Raw genomic sequence first — 14,881 nt, forward strand, 5'->3', positions numbered from 1 at the left:
CTCTCTGCCCCTCCAATGCTTGCACGCTCGCTCTCTTTCAAAAAAATAAATAAAACATTAAAAAAAAAAAAAAAAAGACTTACTTACCCTATGACTCAGCAATTCCATAGTGCACTCTGTATATAGCCTGGAAGTAATGTTTGTGTAAGTTCACAATGGACACGTATAAGAATGTTCACAGAAGCTTTTTTTTTTTTTTTTTTTTTTTTTTTTACAGCAGCTAAAAACTGGAAATGACCCAAACATCCATCAGTAGGGGAATGGGTAAAGAAATGCTATATACTCACAAAAAGAAGGTACTAATACACATGGGTGAATCTCACAGACATTATATTGAATGAAAGAAGCCAAAGAGATTAAAAAGAGAAGCCACAGACATTATATTGAATGAAAGAAGACAAAAAGGAGTATCTACTGCATAATTCCATGTATGTGTAGTTCGAGAACAGGCAAAATTAACCTATAAGGAGCAAAGCCAGAAGAGTGGTTATCTCTGGGGTGGGGATTTAACTCGGGACAGGCACAAGGATATGGGAAATGTTTTCTATCTCAGTGTGGGTGGTGTTTACATTGGTGTGTATGCGTGTGTATGTGTGCACATACATGCCTTACTGAACATAGTTTATACGTCCCTAAATAAAAAAGGTTAAGAAAAAATTATCTACGGAAGTCTGAACTGATGTTAGTTTTCTCTTGATGAATTTCTAGAATTGGTAAAATCTAAAAGCTATTTTACTGTCATTCTTTAGAAAAAGAAAAAACGATGCCACTGTTTTGTATCTGGCTCCTGTTGCCCGGCTGTGTGACTTTGGGCAAGTCGTATAACTTCTTTGAATCTTCACTTATTTGTTGGAACATTATCTATCCTGCCTCACAGGGCCGACATGAGGGACAAATGAGGTTTGATATTTGAAAGTGTTTTCACACAGTTGCAAAGGAACATTTGAATGTAAAGTGGCAATTATTTTTTATGAAAATCCTCATTTCCATCTCCCCTACCCAGGAGACTGAAATGCAGGGAACACTAGAATACAGTTTCTTGGTCAATGTCAACAGCCCCTTTGACCTCTCCTTCTTTCTGTTGGAAATTAAGGAGATAATGTTAATTTGCTACCTACATCAGTTCAGAAGTCTGGTAAGTTGGTTAAACTGGTATCAATGTGCCACTTAATTTTTCACATTATCAGGTAAGCTGCAGATTTGGGGGGAGATACGAAAATCCATCTTTTAACTAAGTTTGTGCTGGGCAGGTCTGGTTTTGTTTTTGTACATTGTTTAATCATATTCAGATCTGTGGTTTGGAAAGAGGCTGAAGCCAAATTGTGGTAGTGGAGAACTTACTGCTTCAGGGAAGTTTTCTGGGAACTCATGATTCAATTAAACTAAATCATATTTTTTTTAAATGCTGCTGAGTGACGGATGTGCAAATTCACATTAAATATAAATATATGTATATATATAAAATATATATTATAACACACACACACTATATATATATACACATATATACATACATATATATGTGTATACACTATATATATATACACATATATATACATATATGTATATATATATACATATACACACATATATATATACACATATGTATATGTATATATGTATATATGTATATATATGTATATGTATATATGTATATATGTATATATATGTGTATATATATATGTGTGTATATGTATATATATATACATATATATATATATATATATATAAAAGCCCAACAGACAGCTTAGTATAGGAGAAGAAAATTGGTTAGTATATCAGTGTTTCAAACCAAGTCATGTTCTTTTTTGTCTTGTTTCTGGACACATTTAAAAACATTTACCACTATTATCATTATACTTCAAACGGAGAATTGTAATTCCTCAGTTCAATTGAGGCTAGTTCCTCTGCCTCAATTCATCAGGATGAAATCACTCCCTTGTATGAGGGGACAGCTGGGCACAGTCACCAAGTATGAGGATGGGCCAGCCATTGACACTAGTGGTAGATTCTACCTGATCTATTGGACCAGCAGAGATCAATCTTAGAGGTAGCTTTGGAAGACTTTTTGCCTTGACGATTTTTTTAATCTGCGAATTTTTTTTAATGTTTATTTATTTTGGGGAGAAAGACAGAGTGTAAGTTGGGGAGGGGCAGAGAGAGAGGGAGACAACAGAATCCGAAGCAGGCTCCAGTCTCTGAGCTGTCAGCATAGAGACCAACATAGGGCTCAAACCCACAAACCGGGAGATCACAACCTGAGCCTAAGTCAGACACTTAATCAACTGAGCCACCCAGGCACCCCAAATCTGTGAATGTTTTTTAGGAAATAAAAACCTAGGACTATATTCCTGTACTTTCTCTCCATTGTTAATTTTGTTTCTGGAGCAGCAGGCTCCCAGTGGAAACCTGACACCTCATGTTACATATATTTTAATTTAAAATGAATCTTTGGACGTGTAGCCCTTTGCCAAGGACAATCATTGAATTTAGAAAAAGGACTTTGGTTCTTAACTTTTACAAGCTTAGAGACTGAAGCAACAGTCTTCACATGAATCCAGCTGTTCCAGCTTTATAGAGCCAAAGTGATCCAAAGCCATGATTTTATCAGTTTCATTGTTATTCATGTTTATATAATAGACACATATCTTCGGAATTTTGCTGAAACTTTCAATTTTTGTTAATCTGTTCAATAGTCATATAATTCTAGGCTCTGTTTTGCATGTATAGATACATGCGTAAATAAGAGTTGACCCTTCCTTACAACATAATCCGTCTTCTCTTTTCTCCGGTCTCGTTACCTAGGCTACTTCTTCTGACTGTCAATCCAGCTTTCTGCAGCAGTCACTTCATCTAGTGAACAGTGACTTCTTTAAGTGTCAGTTTCTCCATGAGGCAAATGTTCTAACAGTGCCTACTTCATGGGGTTGGGTGGTTCAAGATTAAATATGGTAATGCATATAAAACCCTTGACAGAATGCCTGATGACAAATGTTTGCTGTTTTAATGATCAATTCTGCTGACTTTAATGTTCTACAGGTCAGAGACGGGAACTGAGGACAACAGTTTCCAACAGGAAGACCCTACTAGAAGGGCAGATCGAAAAGCTCAGTGCCCTGTTTGTCCTCCAGCAGGGACGGGTTGTTGCAATTCCTCAGAATTAGGGAGTTGGAGCAGTTTTTGTTTGTTCAAGGATGGATTGAGATGATCCCCACCCCAACTCTCTCTCTCTTTTTGGATCTCTGTTCTCTGCTAAGATCAAAATTGGGACTTTCATTTTTCTTATGAAAAATTGGAGGTGGTCATCAAAGTACCTCTCAATTTTTCTGACTTCTCTCTTTTTATCTGGGAAAGACACAATTATTCTCCTCTTCTGGGCATGACAGGGCAGGCTGTGAGAGTCCAGTAGGCTGTGGGCTTCCCTCTTAGTCCAAGTGTGATATTTTAAAATATTGTCCAGTCCTGTAGTCTCAACCTGGTGGAGCCCGGGGGTCTCTTTCATTTTGCTTTCAGTCGGCCTGAAAACAAGTAAATAACATCAAACCCACAAAGGTACCATGTCAAAACGTGTCACTCCTGCTTGGGCCCAGTCCTTCTCCATCCCTTCTTACAAGGTCTTCCCTAAAATGATGGTCCAGTAAGCTCTCTCCATCATGTGAGCCACCAACACCATTACCAGGTAAACAACTTTCTCTTTCTTCATGACACAAAGAAGCAGCTATCTTCCCCTCCACATCCCAACCAAGCCTCAATTTACCCTCTTGTGTAAAGCCTCTTGTATCTCCCCATATATAGCTTTCAGGGATGGTTCAGGCTGCTATCTGTTGCCTTCCGCTTCTGCTTTCAGAGGACACTACTGCTTGAACCTGACCTTTGAATCTCAGCTGGGTCTTCCAGGTTTACATACCTTATTCCCGCCTCATTCTCAGTTTCCCTTCTCTTTCATGCTTCACCTACCTCTGCATTACATTGTTCTAGCACTCGCAGGCCAACTTGGAATTCTCAGACATCTTTGGTGTAGTTTTAGCAATAAGCCTCTTCCTTCCAAGTTACCCGTCGCTGAGAATAGCACCCACCTCTCTGATCCTGAGAAAGTCCCCTCTAATTATTTTATTTGTTTGTGTGGTAGGACTGGGAACCATAGAGGGAGAGAGCCTGCACCTCCGAAAACATCTCTTCTGGAGACCCAGCAAGTATGCTTTCCAAGAATTTGAGATGCTATGTTGTATCAGCAGCAAGTTTAGGGCTTCACACATGGGGATAAAAATTGCTGGTACTTATTTGGACTTTTTTCTGCTCTGCGCCTAATGATAAGATTCTAGGAAGGCCACTCTCTTCTTGGAGCTCTTTGCCCACTTAAAATGAAAAAATTATGATGATGTGCTTCATGTCCATCTTCCTTTTTGGACCACAGATCCTGTGACGGAAGAAATTGTGTGCCTTTTGCGCATTGCTGGGTCCTGCTCCTTGTGGAGCCTGGCCCAAATATTTCTCGATTAACCATTAGCAGAAGCTGTATTTCTGATTCTGTGTAAATGGACAGAGAAGTGGACAGAGAAGTGGTAAGGAAGGAGAGGTTAAAAGAGAAATGGATCCCCTAAAAAAGTAGGTTACTTTATCAAGTATTTGATATTCAGATATTATATCAAGTATTTGATATTCAGAATATCAAATATTCAAGTATTTGATATTTGATATTCAGACAAGGTCTGAATTTGTGCTCTTCCTCGAAGGGACCTGCCTGGTACCGGGTACTGAACCTTGTGAAAGGCTCGGATAGGTGACATAATAAAAATCATAAAGTGCAAATCAGCTCTTTTCTGTGATGGCAATGTTATAGCCCCGTAAAATAGACATCCTCTGAATTATTTTGGATTATCTTCTGTTTAAATGACTTAGAGTCCTAATTCAAGAAGAATGTTAGAACATAGGGTAGATGAGGAGGCCAGAAGAAAGCCATACTACGATTGGGTGTCAGTCTTCTCTTGTCCTGACTTGAACATCTTTCACTGTTTCAATCTCTTATTTGCTAAATCAAAACTATACTGCTGAACAAGAGATAAAACACCTAGACTTTATTTAGCCCTTGACTGAGATGTGATATGACTTCAAGGCCATTCTATGTTAAAATATGGTGGTTAATTATTGTTCATCTCCAGAGAAATGGGTAAATCCTGAGATGACAGAAACTCTAAGGCAATGAAACGGATGTAGGATAGAGCCAAGGAATTTTTTTAAAATTTGAAGTTCAGGAAAAGTTATGAAATCTCCTAATCCAGGGATATTTAGGAAGAGGGCAGAGTCCATTTCCCTAAGATTGGGGAGTAAAGGGGAATTCTGTGTGAACAATGGTAACCACTTAGCCTTCTTTGTGTTTCAATGAGAATAGCCAGACCACACGTCAAGGAAAAGTGTAATAAGTCCTGCCTTGGAGTTCATAGAGCAGGGGTCTCTTCTTACAGAGGAGTCCCATCCAAGCAAAACTATTACTATGGCCTTTTAGAAACTCATGGTGAAGGCTGATCTTTGACTCCTGTGAAACTTTTTTTGAATTCATGTGTGTTAAGGCCGAAGATTTGACAGGCACTTTACCTCCTTGACAATGGTGCTTTAATATTGAGGAGACGTTAAAACCTAGTTACACAATACATGTTGTCTCCACCAAACAGCATTAAAAACAACAACAAAAACACCTACCATAAACCGGGCAGAATCAAGGGTTTTCCATTGCTTCAGGCAGAGGCAGATTGTATCTTTACTCACAATGCCTTTCCTTAGTTTCACCAGGGATATTAGTCATTTCAAAACCTGAGGGACATTCCCCTGCTTCTTTCTGGAGCCAGATTTGTTTCCCATCTTCATGCAGGCTGAACATCCAGGCTTTCTCTACAGAACATTTGGGAGGGGGTAGGGAGGGACGGGGAAACATTTGCCGTGGCTTTTGCTGAACCACAGTAGTAACAGCTACTCGAGAAAGGGAGAAAATTCAGGTTTTCTTTGAGATTCCCAGGGCAGAGATGGCGGTAATGAGGTGTGACCTACACAGCCAGATTTTCCACTTGGCCCTAGATTTGGTAGTGATTTTTCATCTGGGTTGGGGTAAGAGTATTAAGGGCCAGAGGCAGTGACATGCAGCCATAAAGGGTGGGGTGGGTTGGGGGACACTGGGACTAGGAGGTTTGAGAACTCTGGGCAGTATCTTTGAAGGTGAAGAGGCCTCCCAAACCCTTCAGGGCCTCCTGGAACTGAGGACAGGAAACAGGACAGCAGATTTCAATGGAGAGCCTCTAGAGGATAGAGATGTCAGCCCAGTGGAGAGACCCGCTCTTGCCCTGCCCCCCCATGGGATTCAAGAGGGACGGGGTGACAATCTTCTCTGTCGTGGCACTACTCCTGGTGCTCTGCACGTCTCTACTTTTGTCCCCTAATGTACTGTCAAGTGGGTGTGTTAGGCAAGGATCAGAGTGTTCCAGCAACTTGCCTGAGGTCACACAGTGAGCACGTGAACATACTTGGATGAAAATCTGACTCAAGAATCTTTCCAGGCTCCACTGTTCCTTCTGTGAATAATGTTTATCTCTGTTTCTCCCTTTCCCCTAAGTTTTACACAGAGAGGCTATCTCCCAGAATGAGAAACATTTTGGATGTTATTTGATTTACCGACACAGGCATTTTGTGATCTCACAGAACATTCTGGTGGCTGCTCAGAGCTACAAAGGAAGCAGCTGCCACTTTCTTTGCACCAGGAGCTGGCTTGGTGATCTCCTTCAGTCATGGAAAGTCCCTTCCCCAGATAGACTCTGGTTTTCCACTGGCTTCTCCTGCTGCTAAAATAAAATCAGGCTAATCCCTCAACCATCCAACGTCAACAGGTGGACTTGCCTCTCCAGCATTCGTCAGAGGTGTGAAGAGGTCATTTTTTTATGCGCACAGCTTTGCTCCCCTGGCTGCCACATCTCGGTCCTGCTCCAGCTGACCTACTCCTTTTACTTCTGTGCCTCGTCTGCCAAAAACCTCTTCACAGTGGCTGTTTTCTCCGGTTACCCTCTGGCTGAACTTGGCTTTCAGATTAATCTTCCCTTCTCTTTAAAGAGCGAAGTCCACGAGCACAGACAAAAGTTGCGTGGGCATTGTTCTACACAGGGACAAGGGACCATTCAGCTGGGAGGCTGCCCCCCTCCACCCTCGCATTCCTATCAACCACGGATGCAGTCGGACAACTTTCTCATGTCCTCCAGCCATGACATTCGTACTGTAGAGAGAAGTAGCAACAACTACATTTAGAATTGATAGTTGTAGGAGCAAGCTTGGTCTGGGTTTTTAGTCCTGCTGCAGAGAAGGGAACTGACCACAGTGTGTGAGTTTACAGCATAATATAGACATGATGGGAATAAACGGTCAAGAACACCGCAGCACAACACAGTTCAGAGCCCCCTCCTCATTCCCACAGATACATTTCCAAACAAGCTGCTGGACCAGGTAACGCATCTCACAATTTATTCACTTTGGGCCACAGGGACACTTGAACAGACTTTGTCCACATTTCCTTAGTGCACCCTTTTTTTTTTTTTTTGATTGAAGCCATCAGTGCATTAAAATAAAAGAATTAGGTCAAATGAGCCATTATTAAATGGATTCGAAATTTGTTTTAGATGTTAGACTATCACAACTATTTTTATAGGTGGCCTTTATATAGCCTATGGAAGCCAACAGTTTTTAAGGAAGGAAGAATAGTAGAAAAGCAATGATAAGTTTGGGGACATTTTAGAAAAGAAAATCACAAAAAGTTTCATTAAAACATCTTTGTGTTTTTAAAATCCGGGAAAGTTTGCTATTGAAACTTCTGCAATGTGACTTTGAACATTATACAAATATTTTAGAGACAGTAATACTTTTTTAAACAAAAAGGACGCCTGATCCATTTCCCTAATGAACGATCAGGAAAGCAGAGGTAACAGGTGACTTCAACTTCACAGGCAAATATATATAGGGTGCACATTCATATGTCTCTTTTCTGATTACATCTTCCTCCAGGTACCACGGGTGCTTGGTCCAAATGGGGCGTGGCAGGGGCAGAGATGTCAGACGGTGGCAGTGAAGTGGGCTTTGCAGCACCTTACTGGCGAGAGAATGAGAATCCGGTGCAACCAAGAAGCAATCCTCAATCAGCTTGCTCTTTGCAACTCAAGAGGATGAGTAAAATGTGTTCATCCTGAGAGTTACTTCTAGAGAACTTCAGAGAGAAAATCTGGAGGCCCTAACCTGCCTCAAGTGACAGGTAAGGGGCTTGGTCGGTGGCAGAGGACCCCCAATGCAGCATCCCTGGTTTGAACAATTATTTATTCCCCACAGGTGACATGGGCACAGAATCGAGCTGTTAGAATTGGACGCTCGAGGAGGCAATTTCAGCTTTGCTGCATGTGCTCTAGGCACCCACTTCCTTAGGGTGAGGTCTGTTTGCTGGAGGCTGATGTCACCAGTCTCTTAGCCCTGTCGGTCATTTCTCTCACTCCTTCTGCTGCTAGAAGAGTTTTTGGAGCTGGTGAGAGAACGCCGGGGCCTAACCCAGGAAAGTAGAGCCTGAGTTGTGGGGTCAACACACAGCGGTGGCATGAAGACACTAACAAGTAGGTGAGTACCCAAGCCTTGGTCCTGGGAACAGTTACCTGTTAGGACGAGTGCATGACAAAGCCCAATCCAGAGCCCTTCTAATGGGGTCAGGAACCTGGGGGACGCATACAGCGTTCCTTCCAAGGAGGTGACTAGCTGGTCCTACTAAGCCCTAGGACGTGGGTTCAGCCCTCCACCAGACTCTGAGGAGCTGTATCACCCCTGGACCCTGGAGAAGCGAGTTGGTGCTCTGGGATGTGTCAAGCAGCAGATACCGTGGGGGTGCGAAGGGGGCCCATCTAAAAAGTGTCTGGGCAGGAGATCTGAGCTGCTGGCCTCTCCGGGCCTGGAGGCAGCTGGACAGAAGAGGGCAGCATCACTCTGTCCTTGCCGGCGAGTCTCAGAGGAGGGCAGGAGGGGTCCCAAGACAGAGTTGACTTGGATGCAGCTTGTGTCCACGTTTATCTCAGGGCTGCAAACACAAGGGGATGGGTGTCTCTAGACTCTTCAGGGATTGCCTCTGTCCAGACCCGTGGCTTCCCCTCCACCTCCCTTCTTGCAGGCTTGAATCTCCGTCCTGCCCCTGTCCTCCCTGTGTGAGCGCACACCAAGTTGACCTGACGAGGTGAGTGGAGCATTTGGCAGTGGTGACTTTGCTGCGGTCCCTGTATTTTCATGAAACAGCACCGAGATCGATTGCTCCCCCTCCCTTTCTTAGTGCTGGAGGCTCAGAAGACAGGGATCTGGTCCCTCCGAACCACGTCCAGGTCATCATCCAGGGTTAACAAAACCTGGAATGGGACGGGCAGAGGAATGAAAGCAGTGCATGGTCACAGCCACAGTAAGCCCAACTTCCTCTCTGAGACTCACCTGGGTTGACAGCACAGCGCCTTCCTGTCCTCTGTGGCTGTCTGCAGTGCTGTGCTCTACATGGGCAATTCTGATCACCTAATTCATCTATTAATTCCGATGTGTACCAAGGGCCTATTATGTGCTATTCTAGATGCCAGAGACAAAACTCCCTACCTTCTTGGAGCTTACATTTGAGAGAGCTTCAGACATGAAGCAAATGGGAACAATACAGCCATGTTAGTGATGTATGCAAAGTCCAGTGTACTAGATAATAATATGTAATGAAATAGTAACAAAAATTAAACTATGGAGGGAGTATAGGAAGTATGGGGTAGGGAAAGTTTGAAAAAAAGTGCTGATGGGTGGCCAGGGAAGTCATTACTTAAGTCATTACTTAAAAGGGGACATGTGGCCCAAGATCTAGAGGAAAGGAAATCTTGTTGCATAGAGTATTGCTATACAAGCAATGTATACTCTGCCTCCATTTTCAGTTCCCTCTGCCACCACTCTCTTCACATGGAAACTTTCACTCCACTTTTGTGGTCTCTGTCTCTCTCATGAAGGTGTTGCTCATCAAAACTACACGTCACGAGGAGTGAGGTTTATACAGATTGTTGAACTTCCCCAGATGGCCACGAGGGGGCAGCCCCGCTCCACTCTCGAGGCCGTGTGGCGGCAGAGCCCGCTCACCTTGAGCAGTGCTGGGAGCACAGGTCTCCCAGTGTTGTTGCTTGCTACCTGTGCACAGGCACAGCGGACTTTTAATTTGGAAAAGCCTAAATTAGGATGAAAGGAAGCCAGCAGTGATCATCCATTGTTAGAGTATGCATAGCTTCTGGAAAGGTGTTTGGGCCACAAGAAATGGAAGGATTACAGGAGAGATCTGGGACAGACCGGTTAGAAGCAAGAGACCTGGCTGCTATCCCCAGCTGCTCCAGAAACTTGTAAAATATTTGTGGGATATTCAGTGAGACTGGAAGAGGAGGAGGAATGTGAGCACAAGAAGGAAGAATCTAATGTTTCTGAAATTTGAGTGAGTGCCAGAAGTGATTCCTGGGGCGATTCTGGGCATGTGAGTTCTAATAACCGATTCAGTCTAAACGTTGTGCCATTTAAGGAAAATCATTTTGTTAACTGTATCTTGAAATATTGGAGAGTAAAAGGAAAATGAAAATAAATATCTAGCTGAAGGATACAATGCGAAAAAAGATATAAAAGAATTTGTAGATGGAGTTCCGGAAGATGGCGGCGTAGGAGGACGCTGGGCTCACCGCGCGTCCTGCTGATCACTTAGATTCCACCTATACCTGCCTAAATAACCCAGAAAACCGCCAGAGGACTAGCAGAACAGAGTCTCCGGAGCCAAGCGCAGACGAGAGGCCCACGGAAGAGGGTAGGAAGGGCGGCGAGGCGGTGCGCGCTCCACGGACTGGCGGGAGGGAGCCGGGGCGGAGGGGCGGCTCGCCGGCCAAGCAGAGCCCCCGAGTCGGGCTGGCAAAAGCGGAGGGGCCGGACGGACTGTGTTCCGACAGCAAGCTCGACTTAGAGTCTGGGAGGTCATAAGTTAACAGCTCTGCTCAGAAAGCGGGAAGGCTGGAGGACAAAGGGAGGGAGAGCTGCTGAGCCCCCGGACGGCAGAGCTCAGCTTGGCGGGGAACAAAGGCGCTCGCCAGCACCATCTCCCCCGCCCATCCCCCAGCCAAAATCCCAAAGGGAACCAGTTCCTGCCAGGGAACTTGCTCGCTCCGCGCAAACACCCAACTCTGTGCTTCTGCGGAGCCAAACCTCCGGCAGTGGATCTGACTCCCTCCCGCTGCCACAGGGCCCCTCCTGAAGTGGATCACCTAAGGAGAAGCGAGCTAAGCCTGCCCCTCCCGCCCCCGTGCACCTTGCCTAACCACCCCAGCTAATACGCCAGCTCCCCAGCACCACAAGCCTGGCAGTGTGCAAGTAGACCAGACGGGCCACACCACCCCACAGTGAATCCCGCCCCTAGGAGAGGGGAAGAGAAGGCACACACCAGTCTGACTGTGGCCCCAGCGGTGGGCTGGGGGCAGACATCAGGTCGGACTGCGGCCCCGCCCACCAACTCCAGTTATACACCACAGCACGGGGGAAGTGCCCTGCAGGTCCTCACCGCCCCAGGGACTATCCAAAATGACCAAACGGAAGAATTCCCCTCAGAAGAATCTCCAGGAAATAACAACAGCTAATGAACTGATCAAAAAGGATTTAAATAATATAACAGAAAGTGAATTTAGAATAATAGTCATAAAATTAATCGCTGGGCTTGAAAACAGTATACAGGACAGCAGAGAATCTCTTGCTACAGAGATCAAGGGACTAAGGCACAGTCACGAGGAGCTGAAAAACGCTTTAAACGAAATGCAAAACAAAATGGAAACCACGACGGCTTGGATTGAAGAGGCAGAGGAGAGAATAGGTGAACTAGAAGATAAAGTTATGGAGAAAGAGGAAGCTGAAAGAAAGAGAGATAAAAAAATCCAGGAGTATGAGGGGAAAATTAGAGAACTAAGTGATACACTAAAAAGAAATAATATACGCATAATTGGTATCCCAGAGGAGGAAGAGAGAGGGAAAGGTGCTGAAGGGGTACTTGAAGACATTATAGCTGAGAACTTCCCTGAACTGGGGAAGGAAAAAGGCATTGAAATCCAAGAGGCACAGAGAACTCCCTTCAGACGTAACTTGAATCGATCTTCTGCACGACATATCATAGTGAAACTGGCAAAATACAAGGATAAAGAGAAAATTCTGAAAGCAGCAAGGGATAAACGTGCCCTCACATATAAAGGGAGACCTATAAGACTCGTGACTGATCTCTCCTTTGAAACTTGGCAGACCAGAAAGGCTTGGCACGATATCTTCAGTGTGCTAAACAGAAAAAATATGCAGCCGAGAATCCTTTATCCAGCAAGTCTGTCATTTAGAATAGAAGGAGAGATAAAGGTCTTCCCAAACAAACAAAAACTGAAGGAATTTGTCACCACGAAACCAGCCCTACAAGAGATCCTAAGGGGGATCCTGTGAGACAAAGTACCAGAGACATCACTACGAGCATAAAACATACAGACATCACAATGACTCTAAACCCGTATCTTTCTATAATAACACTGAATGTAAATGGATTAAATGCACCAACCAAAAGACATAGGGTATCAGAATGGATAAAAAAACAAGACCCATCTATTTGCTGTCTACAAGAGACTCATTTGAGATCTGAGGACACCTTTAGATTGAGAGTGAGGGGATGGAGAACTATTTATCATGCTACTGGAAGCCAAAAGAAAGCTGGAGTAGCCATACTTATATCAGACAAACTAGACTTTAAATTAAAGGCTGTAACAAGAGATGAAGAAGGGCATTATATAATAATTACAGGGTCTATCCATCAGGAAGAGCTAACAATTATAAATGTCTATGCGCCAAATACCGGAGCCCCCAGATATATAAAACAGTTACTCATAAACATAAGCAACCTTATTGATAAGAATGTGGTCATTGCAGGGGACTTTAACACCCCACTTACAGAAATGGATAGATCATCTAGACACACAGTCAATAAAGAAACAAGGGCCCTGAATGATACATTGGATCAGATGGACTTGACAGATATATTTAGAACTCTGCATCCCAAAGCAACAGAATATACTTTCTTCTCGAGTGCACATGGAACATTCTCCAAGATAGATCATATACTGGGTCACAAAACAGCCCTTCATAAGTTTACAAGAATTGAAATTATACCATGCATACTTTCAGACCACAATGCTATGAAGCTTGAAATCAACCACAGGAAAAAGTCTGGAAAACCTCCAAAAGCATGGAGGTTAAAGAACACCCTACTAACGAATGAGTGGGTCAACCAGGCAATTAGAAAAGAAATTAAAAAATATATGGAAACAAACGAAAATGAAAATACAACAATCCAAACGCTTTGGGATGCAGCGAAGGCAGTCCTGAGAGGAAAATACATTGCAATCCAGGCCTATCTCAAGAAACAAGAAAAATCCCAAATACAAAATCTAACAGCACACCTAAAGGAAATAGAAGCAGAACAGCAAAGGCAGCCTAAACCCAGCAGAAGAAGAGAAATCATAAAGATCAGAGCAGAAATAAATAATATAGAATCTAAAAAAACTGTAGAGCAGATCAACGAAACCAAGAGTTGGTTTTTTGAAAAAATAAACAAAATTGACAAACCTCTAGCCAGGCTTCTCAAAAAGAAAAGGGAGATGACCCAAATAGATAAAATCATGAATGAAAATGGAAATATTACAACCAATCCCTCAGAGATACAAACAATTATCAGGGAATACTATGAAAAATTATATGCCAACAAATTGGACAACCTTGAAGAAATGGACAAATTCCTAAACACCCACACTCTTCCAAAACTCAATCAGGAGGAAATAGAAAGCTTGAACAGACCCATAACCAGCGAAGAAATGGAATCGGTTATCAAAAATCTCCCAACAAATAAGAGTCCAGGACCAGATGGCTTCCCAGGGGAGTTCTACCAGACGTTTAAAGCAGAGATAATACCTATCCTTCTCAAGCTATTCCAAGAAATAGAAAGGGAAGGAAAACTTCCAGACTCATTCTATGAAGCCAGTATTACTTTGATTCCTAAACCAGACAGAGACCCAGTAAAAAAAGAGAACTACAGGCCAATATCCCTGATGAATATGGATGCAAAAATTCTCAATAAGATACTAGCAAATCGAATTCAACAGCATATAAAAAGGATTATTCACCATGATCAAGTGGGATTCATTCCTGGGATGCAGGGCTGGTTCAACATTCGCAAATCGATCAACGTGATACATCACATTAACAACAAAAAAGAGAAGAACCATATGATCTTGTCAATCGATGCAGAAAAGGCCTTTGACAAAATCCAGCACCCTTTCTTAATAAAAACCCTTGAGAAAGTCGGGATAGAAGGAACATACTTAAAGATCATAAAAGCCATTTATGAAAAGCCCACAGCTAACATCATCCTCAATGGGGAAAAACTGAGAGCTTTTTCCCTGAGATCAGGAACACGACAGGGATGCCCACTCTCACCGCTGTTGTTTAATATAGTGCTGGAAGTTCTAGCATCAGCAATCAGACAACAAAAGGAAATCAAAGGCATCCAAATTGGCAAAGATGAAGTCAAGCTTTCGCTTTTTGCAGATGACATGATATTATACATGGAAAATCCGATAGACTCCACCAAAAGTCTGCTAGAACTGATACATGAATTCAGCAAAGTTGCAGGATACAAAATCAATGTACAGAAATCAGTTGCATTCTTATACACTAACAATGAAGCCACAGAAAGACAAATAAAGAAACTAATCCCATTCACAATTGCACCAAGAAGCATAAAATACCTAGGAATAAATCTAAC

General features: G+C 43.1%; 1 protein-coding gene across 6 annotated transcripts in view; it reads right to left on the bottom strand.

Annotated features, from left to right (window-relative positions):
- Positions 1-7,473: 7,473 nt before the first annotated feature.
- Positions 7,474-14,881, bottom strand: part of SIDT1 (SID1 transmembrane family member 1) — a 116,942-nt gene continuing 109,534 nt past the window's right edge. For all 6 annotated transcript variants that reach the window (XM_058731380.1, XM_058731383.1, XM_058731384.1 and 3 more), the window contains one exon: positions 7,474-9,401. In XM_058731380.1, coding sequence (XP_058587363.1) covers positions 9,339-9,401 — 63 coding nt within the window. In that variant the 3' untranslated portion in view covers positions 7,474-9,338. The remainder of the gene's footprint in view (positions 9,402-14,881) is intronic.

Source organism: Neofelis nebulosa, chromosome 5 (assembly GCF_028018385.1).
Source record: "Neofelis nebulosa isolate mNeoNeb1 chromosome 5, mNeoNeb1.pri, whole genome shotgun sequence".
NCBI classification, from domain to species: domain Eukaryota; kingdom Metazoa; phylum Chordata; class Mammalia; order Carnivora; family Felidae; genus Neofelis; species Neofelis nebulosa.